The sequence below is a fragment of the Nicotiana sylvestris genome, chromosome 10 (assembly GCF_000393655.2).
Source record: "Nicotiana sylvestris chromosome 10, ASM39365v2, whole genome shotgun sequence".
NCBI lineage: Eukaryota > Viridiplantae > Streptophyta > Magnoliopsida > Solanales > Solanaceae > Nicotiana > Nicotiana sylvestris.
The window spans coordinates 76,188,003-76,209,512 of NC_091066.1; the positions used below are offsets into that span (position 1 = coordinate 76,188,003).

Below are 21,510 nucleotides of genomic sequence, written 5' to 3' on the forward strand. Positions count from 1 at the left end.
GAAAAGATCCCTTACCTTAGAAAAAGGCACAACTTCAAGTTAGCAAAAACAAATCCACACAATGGGGAGTGGGACGACCACGACCAAAGAAAAGAAATTCCCTGTAGAAGGAAGAGCAGGTTTGAATCTCTTAAAAAACTTGGCCAATTCTCGGATTTCTGCGATATGGGGGAGGAGTCTCTCGACCTAGTCAGATATGTGACAGACCAAAGGAGAAGGCTGGTTATTGGCTGCAAAAGGGGATAGTGAGAAATGAGAATTCAGAACCAAACAAACACATCAAGAAACAAGGCACTCATGAGTGTAGTTCCAAGTTTCAGGAAAGCCATTGGCATTGGCCACGACGTCCTCGGTTCTTACGAAGAAGAAGTTAAGCCAGAATTGACAATTGGCTTTATCGTCCATCTTCACCACTAAACATTTGCCTCCTCGGTGGTGAAGGTTCAACATCGTTCTCCTATAAAATCCAGGGGCAAATAGATGTACTAAGTGTTGCAACGTCAACTCGACGAACTAAGTCAGCATCTTGATAACCTTGTAGACGTACAGTGCAAGCTAGGCAAGGCAGACTCCATAGTGACAAAAATATCTTCCACCAATGGAAGGAGGGGAAAAAAAAAACGATGACGAAGGGGTAGGCATAAAGAGCGCAATATCCAGGGAGATGAACATGTACTGTGTCCTTTTTGACCGGGATCAGCTCGACATGGTTGGGAAAGCTGAATTTGGCCTTGAGTTTTGCCAATTCCTTAGGCATCATCGTTGATTTAAGACTCTAGGTGCAGCATCAGGTACTTTGGTAAGGTCGAACCTAGAGTCAGGATTACGGAGGATTATTTCCTGCACCGACGGGAAGGTTTCATCCTCAACATTGGCAGAAATGCTCTCCGCATGAGGGGAAACACCACTGCCAAGGGAGCAACACGACTCCTTTCACCGGCATCATAAGATACGTTTGACATGATTTGAGGTAGTGGAGGAAAGTAACAAACAGGAGAGAATGAAAAATAGTATATGCCAATGAAACAGAGAAAAGAGATATAGAGAAGAAGAAAACAGGAGAGAAGTATGGTTCTTCGAAGAGTTAGAGGATTTAAACTTCAAAACCAGGTCCAAAGGTCCCTATTTATAGAAGTCATGGCATCGAAACCGAAAACGGTTCATCATGATGGGCACCGAAATCGAAGCGACAAGTCTGATCAAAAGTCACACACGAAATGGCGCTACACATCGGGAATATGCGTCGTAATGACGCATGATGTCATGACATCATCTTAGCCCTTGGACGGGATAACTCCAGCAAATCACCCAGGAAATTCGAAGCATTTGAAATGTGTGTCGCAGAGAGGGCCATGCCTCCAGCTCGCCGCAACAACCACGACCCGATAGCCCTCTTGATTAGCTCGACCACCAACAACATAATCCGCTCATCGAACTAGCCCGCGAAGTTGATCTTAATAAGCTGAGGGACTAACTGTATATGTCAAAATTTACCTCTAAAATGCTTAAGCCATGATAGCATTAGCAAGACATTCATAGGCCGCCATGTGTCGAAGTGGTTCAAGGAACAATGAAGGCTGTAGTCGAAGAGTCATCAAGAATTAAGGTCGAGGAGTCGCCAAAGATCGAGTTCAAACACCTTTGACAGGGTTATAATGGCTAGTTTCAAGATAGGACACTAAAGAGAATATTCTCTGCACTTGTAATGTTAGGGTTTGTAGGAACATGTTCCCTATAAATAAAAAGAAACACAATGATAGGGGACATGAGATATTCATTTGTAAATGCACATTAACGTTGTAATAAAGAATATGGTCTTATCGCATATATACAAAAATAACCTTTTTACCAAGATTTTTGCATAACATTCCTACTGGATTCAAGAAAGATTCAAGTGTTCAAAGGCTTATCAATCATTCGTCATTGTCAGAAAGAGTATCCACTAATCTCATCCCTTTTCGGGTGACTCACATGTTTATTTACCTAAATGCTATTTGTTGTTATTTATTGCTATTGAATGCCATACTTCACCTTTTTGGATCATTGAATGTCGTTATTGTTGCTTATACTCATTGACATTTGGATAAACATACTAGTTATTTGGTCTCGACACACGTAGCTTTATCTTTTGGATATTATTTTTAATTAAGATTAACTCTTCTTTATACAAAATCTAATTGGTTGAGACAAAAATCAATAATTTTTTGTCAAACATGTATTAGTTATACCCATAACTAAGCGTAGGATAAGTGTAGTCTCAAATTTTGTTCTGGAATTATAATCGTAACCTGAACCAACAAACAACCCCTTATTGCAGTTATTTTAACTTATTTGTAGTTGATAATTTGCTTTATTAGCAAAATTATTAATTTTATTTTTCATAAGCGATTACTATATGTTATTATCTTTTAAGTTTGATAATGAAAAAGTTAATACTCTCTCTGACTCGTTTTATGTGATGGTATTTGATTAGGCATAGAGTTTAAGAAAGAACAAAAATTTTATGAAACTTGTAGCCTAAAACAACTCATAAGATATTTATTAGGTTATAAATCCTCTCAATAAGGATAAAATAAAAGCTACGAAATTAAATTGTTTCTAAATATAGAAAATATTATACTTTTTTCTATAAAACAAATACTAAAAAGAAAGTATACCACATAAAATAAGACAAATGGAGTAATTTATTTTCTTTTATGATTCAATATTTTTATGGTTTTACTATACGATATTCGGAATTCACTAACTTATTTAATTTAAATTCGTGCAAATACTACAAATGGAGGAAAAGTGCTCCTTATCGAGAGCGTCGGTCATAGTTCAACCTTTTCATGTTTTAAGGAAGTCGAGAAAAAATAATACAACGAGTTATCATTGGTTATCTCTCTCGTTTATCGTTTCTCTTATTTCTTAATACGGTGTCATAAATGTAGCCTATTTCATATGATCTAATTTCAAATCAATGATAAATTTCAAAGGATATTGTTATGTTGGGGTGGACATTGAGCCACCAATGGAAGCCAGGGCAGCTTCGAGGATAGCCATTTTTATGTTAATAGAAAGTACTTCAACAACAACAACAAACTCAGTAAATCCCACATAATGGGGTTTGGGGAGGATAGTGTATACGCAGATTTACTCCTATTTCGTGGAGATAGAAAGATTGTTTCCTATAGATCCTCGGTTCAGTGAAACATAAGCGCAACAGTAATAAAAAGAAGACAACCAGACACAACAATGAGGAGCCATAGAAAAAAAAGCATTAAAACAACAAAATAATAAGATGACCAAAATGAAAGCAACAACATGCAATAATAGAAACCTAAGAGTAAAACAATACGAGAGTACGTACTAATACTACTAGTAAGAAAAAGAAAAATTACTGAGCCACCTAACATTCTACCTTAATCCTCGACCTTCACATCTTCCTATCAAGGGGCATGTCCTCAGTAATTTGGAGCATCGCCATATATTGCCTAATCACCTCACCCCAGTACTTTTCCGACCTACCCCTACATCTCCTTAGGCCCCCCAAGGTCAACTTCTCATACCTCCTCATTAATGTTGCGTTTGTGTCTCTCCTCTTCACATGTCTGAACCATCTAGTCTAGCTTCCCGCATCTTGTCCTCCAACGGGGCTATGCCCACCTTGTCCCGAATTACTTCATTCCTAATTCTATCAATTCCCGTATGCCCGCTCATCCATGTCTCAGCATCCTCTTTTCAGCTACCTTCATCTTTTGGACATGTGAGCTCTTAACTGGCCAACACTCAATAACATACAGCGTAGTCGGTCATACTACCGCTATGTAGAACTTATCTTTAAGTTTTGGTGGCAGTCTCTTGTCACACAAAACAACAGAAGAATGTCTCCATTTCATCCATCCCGCTTAAATACGATGTGTGATATTCTCATCAATCTCTCCATCCTCCTATATAACTTACCAATGATACTTAAAACTCCCTCTCCTAGGGATGACATGTGAATCCAACCTCTTAACCCCGTCCACTTCATGAATCACACAACTGAACTTGCACTCCAAATATTCTATCTTGGTCCTGTTTAACTTGGAACCTTTAAGTTTCAGTGTCTGCGTCCAAACATCTAACCTCACGTTTCACGCTCAAGGGAAAGTAATGATGGTATTTTGCTTCTTATTTTATGTGAATACCCTGATGAGTTTGTGAAATGTCAACGAAGGGACCAAAGCATATTATTCAATTAATTGAAGGTTAAATATATTCAATATGATGTCATGAGTAGTAAAACTAGAATTAAACAATAATTAAGGGACCAGAGTTACAATTTTTCTGTAATTTACTGCATTTAACTCGTTAATATTTGTTATAACGAGAGGGATACTCCACAAAGAGCAAGAAGATAATACAAACCGGAGAGGATGGAGTATTTAGGTCTAAAAGTTAGACCCTCAAATATTAAGTTTCTTAAAGAGTTAATACCTTAAAATCCCCTTAAACGATCACGTTTTTTATCAGTTTCCTATCTAAACTATTCAGTGTCTCCAAAATCTTCCTAAACTATATTTCCCTTCATATTTAATCTCCTTCATTGCTTACTTGGCATAACGTGTATCTTGGGAGTGCACGACAGCTGAAAAAAGCTATCAAAATACCAACTTGACAGAATATAATTGCTAATTAGCCTAACCCTCTTTTATCTTTATTTTTTCTAAAAAAATATTCTCCTTATTTCCTTTATATCTACCTTTCTTCCTCATTTTTCTCCATTGTTCCTTGTTTTTCCCCTTTTTATTTTTTATTTTTTCACCTTCTTCTTCATTTCTTTCACCATTTTTCTTCAGTTCTCCATATGGGTTCCCTCTAAAAAAAATTCTCCCTCTCGTGTTTCCTCTAAAATAATTTATTTTCTTTCATTTTTTAGTCTTCTTTCATATCTTACACATATTGTTGAAAGAACACTCATTTAAATCTTCTTATTAAATCCAACACCTTATTGTAGAGAATAAAGTTAAATCTCTTAAACCTTATTTGTGTAATTTAGAATTAGATAATAAAGTTGTTGTCCGATTAGTTTCTTATTTGCGAAATTTTATTTTGTGTAATCTTGTTTATGTAATATAAAATGATTTTTCATAAATGCAACACTTTATGCCTTTATTTATTTTAATTCTGCAGCAAAATGATTGTAAATAAGGACTTATTTAATTGGAGTCTAGTATAAAACACAACCACAGTTAAACATAAATTAACCCATTACATTAGATACTATTTTGGCCAAAACTCCTAGAATTAATCAGTCATCCGAAAGTAATACATCATGAGTAAATTACATATAAGATTAAGTACAAACTATAAGTTAATATAGTTAAACAGATGCACCTCTAAGAATTCAACATGGGGTTTTAATATATAGGGAATATAGTTCGGGGGGGGGGGGTTTAAGGTACTAGATAGTTTAGGTAAGTGACAAAAAGTTATAGTTTATGGGGTTTTTAGGCTGAGTTAAATACGCACGTGTAGTGCCACATGACATATTTTTTAGATAATTAGGAGTGTGTACTAGACGTACCTCCAAGAATGCAACAAGGGGATTTTAATATGAAGGTCAATATAGTTCGGGGGTTTTAGAGACACTAAATAGTTTAAGTAGAAAATTGACAAAAATATGATAATTTAAGGGAGTTTTAGGGTATTAACTCTTTCTTAAATGACATTGACATATCCTTTTTGTATAATTATGGAAACTTTATATCTTACTTTTTGTTTATCATCAATATATATACATGTAGTGTTATAACCCAAAACTCCTTGCTACACAAAGTATCATGAATTTAAAGAATGCAAGTAAATAAATATCTTGATTTTCTAAGGAATTAAGCTAGAACCGCACAAAAAAATCTAAGTACAGACTTATGTCCACAAAACAAAACAAAAATTATTGGTGGAATTTGTCCTTAAAACACATTTACATTTAGCAAAATTGGCAGTACCCTCAAGATGCAGTTCTCCATTGTAGCTCGATCTGAAGTCGACCATTCTTCGAGTCAATAAGATGGTATCTCTCATTAATTCTCTTGTTGTTCACAACATCGGCGAGGTACACATCCACGTAACCCAAAGCTTCCTAAAAGTAAAGAAAGATATATAAAAGATGTTAAATGGAGAGTTTAAACTTGTATATAGTGTAAATAGTTATAGTTATATGTACCTTGGGATGTCGAAGACCCATTCTTTTTGAAGTACTAACAACTTCTACATGAATCCTATCATTTACAGGTGGTTCCTCCAATACAAACTGAAACTCCTCTTCCCACCTTGGATCTCTGTTTTTCTTTATAACCTAAGTGCAGGTTTCACGGATAAAATATTAATGTAAATCACTTAAAACCAACATATGCTATTTAGTGCTTATAAAACAGTAAGGTGGTCTTTGCATCACTCGAAATAATATTAGTCCAAACAACTTTATTGCTCTAGCTATATAGGTCTTTATCCAAGATCTAGAATCAATGGTTCAGAATGAGTGCTATATTATTGTAAAAGATACCTTAGTTCTTCTCTCTTCCCCTCTGAAGAGCAGACGAACAGATGGATTTGTGTGGTGCTTTCCTTCAAGATCTTGACCTTCATGGACAATAACTACGAGCATACCTCCGCCCTCAGGTGTTCCATCAGGAGCCTTCTCTACCGTACCTGATTCGTCAGCGCCATTTGCGAGTTCTTCATCGTTAAAAGCTTTGTACATCACTTCAAGTACAAGCTGTCCTCTTGCTTTTTCATTTTGAACATCATCTGGTTTTAAGTTTTTCAGAAGTTCTAGTGTCAATACTTTTGGTTCATCTGGAGTAAGATCTTTCAATGGCAAAATATTCACACCCATTTTTTCATGTGAGCCAACCTAAGCAAAGAAAATATATATAACATCTCCAATGATTCCAGAAGAAATGTTTTTAGAGAAACAATATGATCAATAAGATATACCTGCTCCCAGTCATAAACAGAAAATTTTAAGACTTGAGTTTCTGGATCCTTAACCACGAAACTAAATTCTTCGTTCCATTCTGGGTTCAAGTTTTTGTGCTTCACTGATGTTTTCTTTGATGATAGTTTGTCATCCATAATTTTTAGTTTCACAAAGGGGTCTGAGAGCCCCAAAAGATCTGTCTTTTTAAGCTTCATTGCCCTCACAACTGTCACATTAAGAATTCCAACTGGCCTCTTCATTGCTCTGTCGAAAGTACAAAACAAGAATTACTACTTATCAAGAAAAGACACCAAAACGAATCATATCGACTGAAATGCCGAATGAGATTTACTTTGCAGGATTAGATAATTAAACGAAAGAAATAAAAAGAAGCTTACTTTGAAGGATCCAATATTTGGACCTCAAGTGTTTTTGGCCATAGATACATATTTGCAACTTGATCTTTGATAATCTCCTGAGGAATTAAAAAAACTTTTAAGTGACCGAGACAGGAAGAATTGAAGAAACTATAAGCAAGGAAGATAGAAGAGATAAGGCATCGATCATACTTGAACAAATCTGTACAGGCCAGGAATGGACATTGCATCTGCACCGAGAAGTTTTAGTCCAAAATCGACATGAGGCTGCAAGCATATTAGACAAGGTGAAGCTACCAAATAAGGCTGCAATAATTCTCACCAGGTAAAAGTAATTGACATATTGCCATTTCTAATGGATGTGCAATCTCAAGAGAGATGAAAATTTATGCAACACCTTCAGGAACTCAAATTTGATTAACCCTTTTAGTCATACTGAAAGATATTATATCCTCCAGTAAATTTGGTGAATGAGCACTCACCTTCTCCATAAGAGATACATATATCTTTGCGAAACAAGGAAAGGTTGGAACCAGTGGCTTCAAGGTGATTCGAGGTAAGGCAAATATTTGCAAGTCAACCACCTAAGACAATCTCGAGTGTCAGCACACATGAATTGTTTTATTTCGGGAACAAGTTTGTAACATCACCGTATTTGTTGCTAAGAGTAGTCAACTTAAAAGCATTACCTGAGCAGTGGCTTTCAACCCAAATGCCTTTACTGCAATAGTGATGTTTGGATTAGCTGCCCACTTAATGACTGGTTCCATTATTAGCTCTTTCTCCTCAGTGATATAGACCTTCATTCCTGGCATATTGGTGCAACATGTTACTCATATGAAATATACGATATTTATGCACAGAAGAATATGAAATCAATAAAGGAAAGGGAGGACATAAAATGGAAGCAACTAACCTGGAAATGTAGGTGGCAGGGTGCCTAAGGTGAATGATTGAAATTCAACTGACTCAATTTTGTAATGTGGAATCTGCTCAGCTATGATGGGATCGACTATACCTTTTGCTGTTTTACAAATAGCCTGAGAAATTCTGAACGTCAATAATCTGCTCAGCTATGATTGTATAATACGACTGTACAATAGGTGTGAGGCTTTATGGAGAAAATTCGAATGTACAAAATAACATTAGCTCCATCTTTTTTATCGGCAAATGATAAGTTAAATGGTCTCTTTGCATCACTGATATTTTGATATCCCCATTCTTCTGAGGAAGTATGAATGCTATTTCTCTTTTTCAACAAATACTTACTCGTATCCGGCCTTTTCCAAGAGGAAAAAGATTACCTTGTCTAAATAAGGCCACATGAGTTCGATCATTTTATTGAGCCAATCAAGCTGCACAAAAGTCCAGTTATAGAAAAAGGTTGTTATGCAAAGAAACATTTCCCTCAAAAGCTTTTGTGCAAGTAGAAAAATAACTACTACAACATACGCGATCATAATCTGGATTTTTAACCCAAAGTGGTATCTCAGGGAGCAGCCGTTGCAGGCTTTCAGTATCTTGCTCCGCCAAGGGCCGAATATCAGGATGCTGAAAAGAGTAAATAAAGCCCAAATAAGATGATTTGTTATCTAAAGCATTTTGCTTCTCAGCCAGCTGCTGATAATAATGAGATGAAGTAATATGAAACATATTAAAGCCTTTGCCTTTAGTTTGAAAACTAAATTATGACCAAAACCGAAAATCTTATTACCACATCTGCTAAACGAGCAAGGCCACCTTCACTTCAGCTGTAAGATCTAAGTATGCAAAGTTGTATTCCCTAAGTAGGCAAAAAATTTCTTCCAACTTCAAAATATCTAATACTCCATTCGCTTGAATCTATATGACCCTTCTTCATTTTGGAATGTTTCAAATGTTCGACAGCATTCCATCGATAATACAGTCTACAGACTTCAAAATTTTCAAAGATTCAAATTTATTTGATATTTTCTCTATCAAACAAATTTTGTAGGTGAATATTGAAAACTAATGGGTCCTAATGGAGCAAATGGATAGTAAAGATTCACTTTAGCTATGTTGTTGAAACAACTTTTTCAAGTGTTACTTCATTATATTTTTTCATTACTACCAATATAATACGACACAAAACTCCAAGCAACACTTAAACTCGCCCTCATGTTTATTTCATAAAATAAAAAGGGAGTATTTGTCGGGAGGGTCGGGGAGATTTAAGATAAAATCAGGTCCATGTATATTTCAGATAATATTTACAGCCAAACATAGATAGAAAGACATAACAGACACAAAAAAGAACTCAAGCGATGCTAATTACAGATATAAGTTTTCTAACTCCTTCAAATTTGAAAAATAATAGTACTCTAAACACACATATCTTTAAAATCTCCCTGAAAACAGGTGCTATAAATAATCTGTTTTGACATGTTTTCTATACACAATAGGTGCATATGTACCCACTCACTATCTCTGACACGGAATATAATATATGAGTTTAACTTATACACAGACATATACATACATAGGAGTTTAAGTTATACATACCAACAACGTAAAATAAGTTTACACTATTAGGTCATCTTTATACTGTTTGATGTATATAAATTAAAAACTCTCTTTGTATATGTGTGTAGTAAAATTTAAGACAGAAATAAGCATGCAGAGAAAGCATATAACGAGAACAGAGAGGGGAAAGAAGAAAGGTGACCTTGACATCAGTTGGTAGAACGTAGATGAAGAGGAAATAGCCGATCACTAGCCCGATCACGATCCCCATTCCAAATCCGAAGAATCCCAATATTGTGCTTATGAATCCCATCTCAATGTACAAACTCAAAATCTTCTGCAAGGAAACAGAACAGTCATTTTTGTTTTTACATTCCAACCTATAATGAAAGCAAAGATCTTTAGAATCAGTTACCAGAATTAAGGGAAAATCTCACCACCAAATATTAGCAAACTGGGGTTGTAAATTTCTGAGATTTAGAGGAATTGAAGAAATATATTATTAACATTGTCAAGATTCAGAAGAAGAATAGCAATAAAAGAGCATTAAAGAAATAGGTGTTTCATGCATTGAACAACGACCACCACTCGAAAAGTCTGTGTAAACCGCACAATGTAACGGCTTTTAGGAGGGAAGCAATCTAAGCCCTTGTGGTATTCCAAACAAGTCGGTAACGCTTTACTCTCTCTTTCCCTTTTGGGAACTCAAACCCTTGGAAAAAAAAAACATATAATACTATATACTAATTCTCAAACCTATTTTCTTTTTGATCCGTTCCAAAAAGAATGTTCCATATCTAAATTTGGAAACAATTTAGTTTGCACTCCCAATTCTATACTCTGGACCTCTTTTTGACTTGTTTAGGACCACAAATTCCAAAAGTATTTATTTTTTTAAACTCCATGTCCAGTAAAACAGGTTCACATAAATTAGAACACAAAGAGTAATTACTTTGAATGGATCTATTGTAGCAAAAAAAAGTTGGGTTTTCACCGGGTGGCTGGAGTGTTAGGGCCCGACTAATCCATATTCGTGTTTCGTGTTGAAAGTCCTAGTGTTAGTTCCTAGCAAAAATGACTTCTTTCGTAAGTCTCGAACCCGGGAATATGATACTCCATTTTGTCTAAATTGTGGGAGTATGAATAAATGCATTGACTTTTCCTAATGCAAATAAAATTAACAATAATATAAAAATACTGCTATAGAGTATAGATTATGAAAATATATCCTAATACGCGTAAAATATATTTTTTTAAATCATGGTGAAAGAAACAACTACAGGATTTGATTTCTTAATAGTATCATTCGTTCTAAAGCGGAATATGTAAAGAAAACAACCATTTTCTCCATCCCAAAATGACTTATTTGCTTCCCGAGTGAATTTTGGTTCGTGTAAACTTGCAACTCATTGTAATTTTGTGTAGTTTTCGAACAACTGAATATCTCATTTTAAAAATATGAATTAATCTAGTTAGTTTGCCCCGAAAATAAATCAAATTAATCTATTTTAGTGGTTTAGAAAAAAGTAAAGGAATGAACATTGAGAATTGAACTCATATCTATTCTGTGTTCTCACATATATATCATTAGACTATAAATTTTGGTGACAAAATGAGAGTTCCCTTTTGTTGCCAAGTTCTCTTTTTCATTCGGCATTTTACATTTTAAAAGAATCATTGACAATTCCAAAGAACGTTGAAATAAAGTCGGAGTTTTAACGTAATCGATCGAATTTCGTATATTCTTATTATAGAGACAGGCTAGAAATAGGTGGTCAAAGGGAGACAAAAAGAAGGATACATATCCTATCTGACAATGTAAAAGGTTGTTGCTACAAACCAAAAAAGAATTGATATCATTTTCTTATACTTTACTATACATAAGGATCATCGTTAGGCATGCCTTTTCTTACTCCTATGCTTAGTGCTCATCTCAATCTTGATTTTCTCTAATTATTGCTCTAGGACCTCAAGAGAGGAAAATCATGGGGCATACTATATGCCATCCCTTTGAACTTGTTTAATTAAGAATTCGAGTCTTGTACTTGCTTAAGGATATGCATTCTTTCTCAAATTTATATTTACCGTGGAGCTTTGGTATCCCTCAACTTATCTGTTCCTCTGTTTAGCTTTAATAACTTTCACTCACTTGGTGGTTTGTATAAAAAAAAAAAAAGAGGCGAGTCTTGGGCTCCAGGCACGGACCTACCAGTTCTAGTCCTCCGTTACAAACAAAGAACTGAAGAATAGAGCAATTTATGATAACTATATATGAAAACTAAAAAATTTACCCGTGTTTATCCATCTAAAACTTTGTTACAATTTATACACATTTGAACTAAAAATATTACCCGATTACCTGTATCTATTTTCCCTTATCCCTTATACCTTTATTTGATTGGGTGTCCAAATAATCTTTCTCAAACTGACCTTTAATTAGTTTGTGGCGTGGTGGTTATTAGATTTGAGCACCTTTTTTGAAGTTTTTTTTTTTTTTTTTTTTTTTTTTTTTACATAAAATTCCCTAGGGCTATTTTTTATTAATAAAAGTTCGAAAATTCTGTAATTTTCATTGCTTGTTGAGATTGAGAGCTGGAATGAATATATAATTTATGATTGTTTGAGATTTTTTATTCTAATTTTTATTAGTTTCTAGTATTGCATCATAAAGTATTTCTAGATTGTCATTTTGTTAGCTTAAATTATCATATGTTATTATATTTTTTACTTGCACAAGTTTAATTTTTTATAGATTTATAATAAAAATAAAATTCACTATTGAAGTACCTTGAAGCTTGAAATGCATAAATTGGTTTGTTGATGTTGTAGTTGTTTCAATCCAATTTTAACTAGGGTGGGTTTAAATATTGATTTGAGGTTTTGGCTAAATTTTGAGTTAATTAGATTATGTGACAACTTATATTATTTCAGGTTAATAATTGAATTAAAAAAATCTTTTTTAAACCTTTTTGCGTATAACTGTATACCCTATTGGTATAGCTATATACTATACTGGTATCATATATTAGTTGAAACCTTTTTTGATTATATTAGCTACATTTAATTGATACACTATTTGATTTTTCTTTAGTAATAGTAGAATAGTACAGTATCTTGAATTTTTTTTTCCTTTATGCATGTGTATTTGTGTAAGCATTTTGATTTTTTCTTTATGCGTTTGTTTCATATAATAGTATTATAGTACAATAACTTGAAATACATTATTATATTAATATATGATACGCTATTTTTTAATTTTTCTCTTTATGCATGTGTATAATGTAATAGTGGTATAGTCATATATAGTTGACTGGAATTACTTAGTAGAACTGTGTACCCTATTCATATAGTTATATGTCATATTGGTATCATATGGTAGTTGAAATATTTTTTTGGTTATTTTAGCTACATTTTTAAGTGAATTCTATTCTGAAATGATTTATATGGTCATGTTTTGATGTGTTGGATTTTCTTGTATCTATGGACATATATTTTGTGTATTATATAATAATTTTTATAGTTATATGCAGTTGTTGGAACGACCTTGTACAACTATATACACTATTAGTATAGCTATATATTGGTATCATATGCTAGTTGAATCCTTTTCTGGTTGAATTAGCTGTATTTAATTGGTACACTACTTGATTTCTTTTAATAATAGTAATATAGTACAATATCTTAAAATACTTTATTATATTAATATGTGGTACACTATTTTTTTATTTTTCTCTTTATGCATGTGTGTTATGTAATAGTAGTATAGTCATATAGTTGTCGGGAACTGACCAGTAAAACTGTATATTATGTTGGTATAGTTATATGTCATATTGGTATTTTATGGTAGTTGAAATATTTTTTTGGTTGTTTTAGCTGCATTTTTAAGTGAATTCTATTATGAAATTATTTATATGAACATGATTTGCAGTGCTGGAATTTTTTTGTGCCGATGGACATAGATTAGGTATATTAGGTAATAGTTTTTATAGTTAGAGGTAGTTGTTGGAATGACCCCATATAACCATATACCCTATTAGTATAGCTATATACTATATTGGTATCAGTTGGTATAGTTATATGTCATATTAGTATCATATGGTAGTTGGAACATTTTTTGTTTGTTTTAGCTGAATTTTTAAGTGAATTCTATTATGAAATTATTTATATGAACATGTTTTGCAGTGTTGGGATTTCCTTGTGCAGATAAACGTAGATTACAAACCAAAGATAGATTGGATACCAATTGCAACATCATTCGTGAGTTGAAAGAGAATTTAACAAAGAAGCAATTTCGGATGTTTAGGAAAATATGCTTTGGATATTTTTTGGATCTGCCACAAGTCATTGTGTAGATTCGAGTGATTCACCATTTACTTACTAAGGAAGTACATCATGAGATGAAAGATGAGATGCGGTTTGTAGTGAGCGATTTTAGGTTGCGTTTTGGTTTGGGTGAATTTGCACTCGTTACTAAGATGAAATATAAGGGTGCTACAAGTATAGAGAGCCCATCAGAGAATATGATGATTTCAAAATATTTTGGGACTTCATCTATGACATGGACCCAAGTAGTAGACTGTTTTATGAAGAGAAAATGTGAGTCAGATGATGATGCAGTGAAGATAGTAGTTCTTTATTTTGTGAACACCTTCTTAATTTCTATGATCAAAATAATAATTATTTCGCGGTTTTACATTGACTTGATTGAGTGCGGTAATTTTAATAATTATCCTTGGAGTATGAATATTTATAACGCTTCAATCAAGTCATATTCCAATAAGTTTCAATATAAGCTTTTTCTTATAGGCTCGCTAGCTCCCTTTGGATTTGCAGATTGGGTTGTTTGAATATTGCCCAAGTTTGGATGGTCTCTTTGCTGATCATATTCGAAACAAACTTTCATGAATTCTGAATTGAGTAGTCAAAGATCATATACGGAATGAGCAAGTTGCTTTGCGAATATTTAGCTTGCAATGCGAGGATGTAATTTTCTCATACTTTTATTGCATCCTTTAATATTTTAATATAGTTGTCATGACCCCAAACACCCCAGTCGTGATGGCACCTATAAAGTACTAGGCCAGCCAAAACAACACGAACAATATGAAGATCTTTTGAAAAAATTATTTTTCTAAATAGATTAAGTCTCAAATCTTTCATTTTTAAGGTATCAAATAAAAATACGCGAAAACAAGTATATAAATACATCAACGCAACCTGAATCTGGTGTCACTAGTCATAAACCACAAAGTACAACTCAACACTATATGCTTAATACAAAATAAGTCTGAAATATAAAGTACTAGAATAGAAAGGAGAAAGGCAGGGCTGTGAACGCCGCGCAGCTACCTTGCTAACTTTGAAAATACACAAAAGTTGTTGAAAGCTCTCACTCTGATGCTCAGGCACCTGGATTTGCACACAAGGTGCAGGGAATAACGTGAGTACGCTAACTCAGTAAGTAACCAAAGGAAATAAAGTCTGAGTGCGGTGACGAGCATTTAAAAATCATATGCATACTTTATCAAGAATCTCAACAGAAATATCAAAGTCAAAATCTGCAGTTCAATAACCAATTATCTCGTAAAAACTCCAGTTTCAATAAAAATTCTTTAAAATATTTATTCAATATTTTTCAGTAGAGGCTCAGTATAAAATAAGAGTGAAAACAGAAAATCTCATAAACAAGCCCCGTGGGCAAAGTATCACTCAGAAGTATAGCCCCTCGGGCAAGCCTCTCAGTCACTCGTGACTCAACTCTCATCAATCAGTACTCACACTCAGCACTCTCGTTTAATAGATATATCATAATAAATACCGTTGCGGGGTACAACCCGATCTGTAATATATATAGTCGACTACGCTCACTGGGGCTGTATAGATTCCGGAGGGGCTCCTACAGCCGAAGCGCTACATCGCTACAGCACGAAGCTCGATCCAATATATCGATGCGGCGTGCAACCCGATCCATATATATAAATATCGCTGCGGCGTGCAGCCCGATCCATATATATAAATATCATTGCGGCATGCAACCCGATCCATATTTATATATATAATCCTCACCATCAGGTCCTTGACCTCTCTTTTAGTCATTAACCTCACAACCACTCGAGCATTTCAATGAAAATCAGGGAACTCAGCCCAAACAATTTTCATATATTTGAAAGTAGAGTAATGAAACTGAATCAACAATAGCCAGGTAATATCATAACTGAGGATATGCTTTCAAATCAAAACAGTGTGAGGAAAGTAGGAAAATACCCCTAAGGGTCCAAATAGTTCGGCACAAGGCCCCAAACATGGCCTTCAGTCCAAATTAACAGATTTATTTCTAAAACACATGGATATCATATAAAGTTTATCAAAATATGCAACTCTACAGTCGCGGTAACTCATGACATAAAGAAGCAACAATAGGAGAAACGGAGCAGTAACTCATGAAACTACCGGCCGGCTCGTTACAATAGTAGTATAGTCGCAGATAGTTGTAGCAATATCCTAGAGTAATCATATACTCTGTTGGTATACATGTATACCATATCGGTATCATATGGTACTAGAAATCTTTTTTACTCATTATACTTTTATTGCATTTTCTAATATTATATTATCATTCTATTCTAACTAGTATATATGGAGATTTGGTAGCTGAAGATTGTGTTTCTTGCTCCATACTTGGCTGTATTATTGCTAATAGTAAAGTGTGTACTGATATTTGTAGGGAAGGAGATCAAGGTTTGCATGGCAATCACGTATTGATTATTAGAATCTGATTATATATTTTATGATGCTCAGCAACGGTCAGTATGATATTCAATGAATTAGATCAAGTGACAAGTGATGTTATTTCAGTTTAATAATTAAATTAAAAAATGAGAAAAAGACAAAAGGTATATATACTAGTTATATAAAAAAAGATGAACAAATATTTACTATATCAGTTATCTTTCTTATTGTATAAAAAAGAATAATAATAAGAAATAGTAAAAATAGTAAATGAAATTAGATTATGAAGAGAAAAAGAATATAAAAAATAAGTTAAATGAAATTAGAAAAGGAATAAGAAATAAAATTTTAAAAAAAACAAACAAAAGAAAAAAAATGAAGCCAAAATTGAGTGTAAAATTAAATTATGATAATAATAATAATACGATTTGGACCAAAATAAATAAACAGAAAAAGAAAAAAGAAAAAAAGAAGAAGAAAACAGGTAAATTGATAAAGAAAAGGAGAAAAGAAGGAAAAAGGACAAGAAACTGAGAAATAAAAAAGAAAAGGAGAAAAAAAGAGAGAGTTACCCCCAGAAGCTACAATAGATAGGAAAGTTAATTAGTTTGATGGGTAAATAAGTAAATGGGTAGGTAATGATAAATAGTTCTATTTTTGTGGGTAATTGTGTCGTTCACCCAACTGAAATCCACTTTTTGCATCTATACACGCTTTTTTGGGTCACGTTTTAATTTATACCCCATTTGCAAAAACAATTACAAGTGTACCCACATTTCGCGTAAATGATGTTTTATACATCAATATCACACAAGGGGGGAGGGGTGATTTGTGTGGTACCCAATTTTCGCTTAACTTGATTATAGAAGGACCCGGTTCTTCTATGTGTTCCAACTCCTACTGTTTGCGTAATAATAAGTAAAGAAAATAAAGAACACAGAGATTTTTACGTGGAAAACACATGATTCAAAAGGTGAAAAAATCACAACCTACTACTCAGTAGGATTTTCCCAAACTTCCACTAAAATCACTGAGCCAAAAACTGCATTTACAAAAACTCTTTTGTAAACCTAGGATTAACTCTAATCCCGTTGTGGCACACAACCTCAACTGTTGCGACAATTTCAAGTTAACTCTAACTTGAAAACTCTAAGTACAATTGCTTCTATAAAAGCTGAAAGGTACAATGTAAAATCACCTACTACAATTGAACTAGAATAAAATATAGACACTTGGAACTGGTCCTTCTATCTCGTTCAAGTAGCTTCAGGATTGCACACTTGAATCACACATAAATTGCTTGCAAAATCAACTTTCTCTTTTGCTCTCAATTTAAGTTTAACTTATGCTTATGTGCATTACCTGTAAAAGAGAACAACACTGATATTTAATGGGTTAGTAATTAGAGATTGACTGGGATTCAGATACTACTCTTCTATCGTAGAAGAGTTCTAGTTGATCTCATACTCTAACACTATCTTCTTCCTAAACTGTATTCTCTTCATGTAAGAAGTCTTTCTCTCCTTATCCAATATGCAACCTTTTTGGTTAGATCATGAGATATTACTTCTGATAAGTTAGATTTATCTCCTTCACATGCATCTCGCATATTTGGGTTGATCATGGCTGTGCTTCACAAGATGGACATGGTCCATGTCTGAGTTCTTTTGTCAGTCTTCAAAACTTCACATGTACTTGGGCCAACAAATTCCCCCTTTTTGATGATGATAAACTCTATGCTTTTTACTTACTTGGATCTTGTAAGAACTCAGCTTAACCATCAATACATAGTTTAGAAAATTCACTTATCATCAGGTTAATTAGGTTATAAATATCACTTATTTAGAATATGTAAAGCACAATATTTCTTCCCCCTTTTGGCATCATCGAAAAGTTGCATACAAAGTGTGAGTCCCAGATTTTAATAAGTACTCATGGCTACTGGGGCAATTGCAAGTGCAATCATGGATTAATCATCAGTAATCGAGCAAACATATTTAAACTATCAAGGAAAGATTAACATTGAACAAGAGCAAAAAAGGTAGATATCATTGATAGAAGATATGTTGCTACCACAATCCACAACCAGAAAGCAAAAACATTCAAAACATGAGCAAAAAGAAAGAAAAATCCCTAATCCGGGTCACTGAAGGTACAAGACAGGTTCAAGAGATAAAGGATAGAATTCCTAAGGCTTGGGAGAGCTAGAGGGTTGGTTTTGGGCTTGGAGAAGAGTCAGCATATTCTGAAGAACCCCATCATTCTTCTCCTTTTCCTTAGTGAGCTCAGTTCTGAGAGTATCCCTCTCAGATTCAACCTCAGCTAAGCGAGCCTTCAGCCTAGCTATCTCAGCATCTTTTGCTCCACTCTCCTGCACTAGGGCTCTGACTTTGCTGTTTATAGGTGTCTTCTTGGATGAACCAGGTTCATTGGGAATGGTAGTGATCTCATAAACACAGGCAATCAAAGTGTTAATTCCAAAGTGATCTTTGGTTGAGGCCATTTCCCACTTCTTCAGTGGAACCTTGCAGCGATCAAGAAAAGTAGTCAAAATGAACCCATAAGGAGTGGCATGGGCCTTGGAGCCATTGATAACCCTGTCTAGCAGCTTGATAATGAATGCAAGCCAGTTGATCTGCCTTGTTCTTTCAAGACACTCCATCAGCACCAAGTCCATGTAGTTAGCAGTGTGCCTCCTTTCCTGTCGAGGCAGCAAACACTTGTTGACAAATTCAAACAAGACTTTGTGATGTGGCCTCATTTCACTCTTCTGAACAGCCCTAGACTCAATCACATCTGTAGCATCACATATGGCCACCTTTGCCTTGTATAGTCATCAAACCCTTCAGAGGGTAAGTCAAAGATCTCACCTAACTTCTTTGCATCAAAGGTCACGTGAACTCCTTTCACCAGGCTGCTAACTCTGCCATCCTTAACCTCTGCATTTGCCATGAACTCAATGATCTCATTTCTGGCTAGCCTTCCATCCATCTGAACGACCATGTCCTTCCAGCCCTAAGCAGTTAAGGCATCCACCAGCCTCATCATTCCTGGTTCCACCAGGTCTTTCAGCAATCTACCCTTCAAAATTTTTCTCTTGCCAAACTTGGACAGCTTGTCTTGTTCACCATCAGACTCACTTTCTTCTTCACCACTCCATTCCTCCTTTTCAGAAACTCTAACTTGTTTACTTTTCACTACAGACCTTGTCCTCTTGGCCAATGAGGGTTCAGCAACCGCAGACATAGAGGAAGACTTCTTGGAAGAAGTCTTGGGCCTTGGGGGGTCTGAACCTCCACTATTGTAACTTCCTCCTGATGGACCTGTTCCATCTCCTTAATATCAACAGTTTCTGAGGACTCTGCAACCTTACCCTTTCCTTTAGCAATCCTTTTCTTCTTACTTTCAGCCAGAGCCTTTTGTAGATCACTTTCACGCTGTTTCACCTTACTTCTTGTGGCTCTTTCCTTTGGCAAGGAAGTTTCAGTAGTTGTTGGGGATGAAGCCTTTCTTTTCTTGGAGGGTTTAGGAGTTCTGGGGCTTTTGGTATGTGAGTTCTCCTTTTCTTTGGATCGTAACTTGCCACTACCTTTTTCAACAGGTCTGCTAGAGTCTCTCCAGGTTCATCTCCCTATGCGCTTAGGTTAACTAATCCTTTAGCAGCTTTACTAGAACCACTTCCCCCTGACTTCTTACCACTCTCTTCAACATTTTCTTGTTCAACCCCATAAATACCATGTACAGACAAATCAATAGTGGGTGAATGATCAACCACTCATTTCCCTTTTCCCCTCTCGTCACCACATTCACCCTCTCTCTCTCTCTCTCTCTCTCTCTCTCTCTTTTATTTTTCAGATTTCTTTTTACCTCCACTTTGCCTTAACTCAGGTAATTCCACATCCCTGATAGGCCCAACCAAAACAAAACTATTTTCTAAATTCTCAGTCACAGAAGAACTTACCTTAGAAGGGGATTCTTGAGCCTTATCAGAGTCAGAAGACCCAGGTCCTTCCCCCTCACTAGCAGATTTGTATGAGTCAAAATCAGAGTTAGAATTAGAGTCTTGAGTCTGACTTGCCTTTAATTGCTCATTCAATTTCCTTGAGAGAGACCCAGAAGCTACTATTTTTCGAGCAAGCATTTTTACCCTACTCAGCCTGGGTTTGGGAGTCGTGCTAGGTGGAGGAGAGGTAGATGAATCAGAGGGAGTGGGCTGTGGAGGAGTTCCAGGGTTGTCTTGTGGGTTTGTCATTATCGCTGATTTCTTGAGAGAATTGGTGAGTTAGAACTTTGGAGAAGAAAGCAATTGAAAGTGAAGAAGGGTTTTTGACGGTTTAGAATTATGAAGATGGCAGGAGGTAATGATGCGTATTTAAAGAGAAATACACATTTAATGTATAACGGCGGCTTTAGCAATGGTCAATTAGACGTCTAATCAACCTGAAATTTCAGGTTTGAATGAACGGTTAAGCTTCCCTAGATTATAGGCAAATTTTGTGGTTTAGAGTTCTAATGCGGACGAAACTAGTTCAAAAAGAAACAGATAGAATTTTCTAAGGAGTTGAACAATTATAGGACTTCTGCTCATGATTTAAATATTTATATTTCTAATTGTACCGAGTATAGAAAACATACCTTAGCATTCAGATGAACCAATACTAATGAACCAGGTTCTTCATTTAGAATTCTCTTGACCATGCCTCAATTTACCACAATAGAGAGAATTTTGTAAGAGATCAGTGAGTCATATTAACACATGTCACAAGAGTATACTAATTACAGTATGAAGCTGAGTAAGAATTAATCTAGATATTTACACAAGTTCAAATTTTCTAGCCAAAAAAAAAATTCAATTTTTTTTTCATTCATTTTTTTCATTGTGCATTTTGAGCTGGTCCTATTAGGTGATCTTAATCATCCCTAATTCCAACCTGTTCTTTTCAAAGTTTTCTCTACTCAGTGCTTTAGTAAATA

The 21,510-nt window shown here is 34.8% G+C and overlaps 2 protein-coding genes across 2 annotated transcripts; both read right to left on the minus strand.

Annotated features, from left to right (window-relative positions):
- Positions 1-5,830: 5,830 nt before the first annotated feature.
- On the minus strand, positions 5,831-10,381 carry LOC104216324 (synaptotagmin-1-like). Its single transcript, XM_009766344.2, has 13 exons — positions 10,223-10,381; positions 10,010-10,144; positions 8,776-8,874; positions 8,628-8,678; positions 8,240-8,363; positions 8,013-8,131; positions 7,806-7,907; positions 7,516-7,590; positions 7,345-7,421; positions 6,964-7,210; positions 6,530-6,880; positions 6,191-6,322; positions 5,831-6,106 (listed from the first exon to the last, which is right to left on the minus strand). Exons 2-13 carry the CDS (start codon positions 10,118-10,120, stop codon positions 5,975-5,977), a joined length of 1,620 nt encoding a protein of 539 aa, XP_009764646.1. The 5' UTR covers positions 10,121-10,144; positions 10,223-10,381; the 3' UTR covers positions 5,831-5,974.
- A 9,170-nt stretch (positions 10,382-19,551) lies between these two features.
- Positions 19,552-20,788, minus strand: LOC138879554 (uncharacterized). Its single transcript, XM_070159169.1, has 3 exons — positions 20,498-20,788; positions 19,910-20,003; positions 19,552-19,859 (listed from the first exon to the last, which is right to left on the minus strand). Exons 1-3 carry the CDS (start codon positions 20,786-20,788, stop codon positions 19,552-19,554), a joined length of 693 nt encoding a protein of 230 aa, XP_070015270.1.
- Positions 20,789-21,510: the final 722 nt, after the last annotated feature.

Excerpts from the sequence above, each read along its gene's own strand:
- LOC104216324 (XM_009766344.2), bottom strand. The coding sequence starts at position 10,120 with ATGGGATTCATAAGCACAATATTGGGATTCTTCGGATTTGGAATGGGG. Across the intron at positions 8,679-8,775 it reads AAAATCCAGATTATGATCGC|CTTGATTGGCTCAATAAAAT; the intron begins GTATGTTGTAGT and ends ACTTTTGTGCAG. Across the intron at positions 7,591-7,805 it reads ATGTATCTCTTATGGAGAAG|CCTCATGTCGATTTTGGACT; the intron begins GTGAGTGCTCAT and ends ATATGCTTGCAG.
- LOC138879554 (XM_070159169.1), bottom strand. The coding sequence starts at position 20,788 with ATGACAAACCCACAAGACAACCCTGGAACTCCTCCACAGCCCACTCCC. Across the intron at positions 20,004-20,497 it reads CTCAAGAATCCCCTTCTAAG|GAAAGAGCCACAAGAAGTAA; the intron begins GTAAGTTCTTCT and ends TCCTTGCCAAAG. Across the intron at positions 19,860-19,909 it reads AAGGATTGCTAAAGGAAAGG|GTCCATCAGGAGGAAGTTAC; the intron begins GTAAGGTTGCAG and ends GAGATGGAACAG.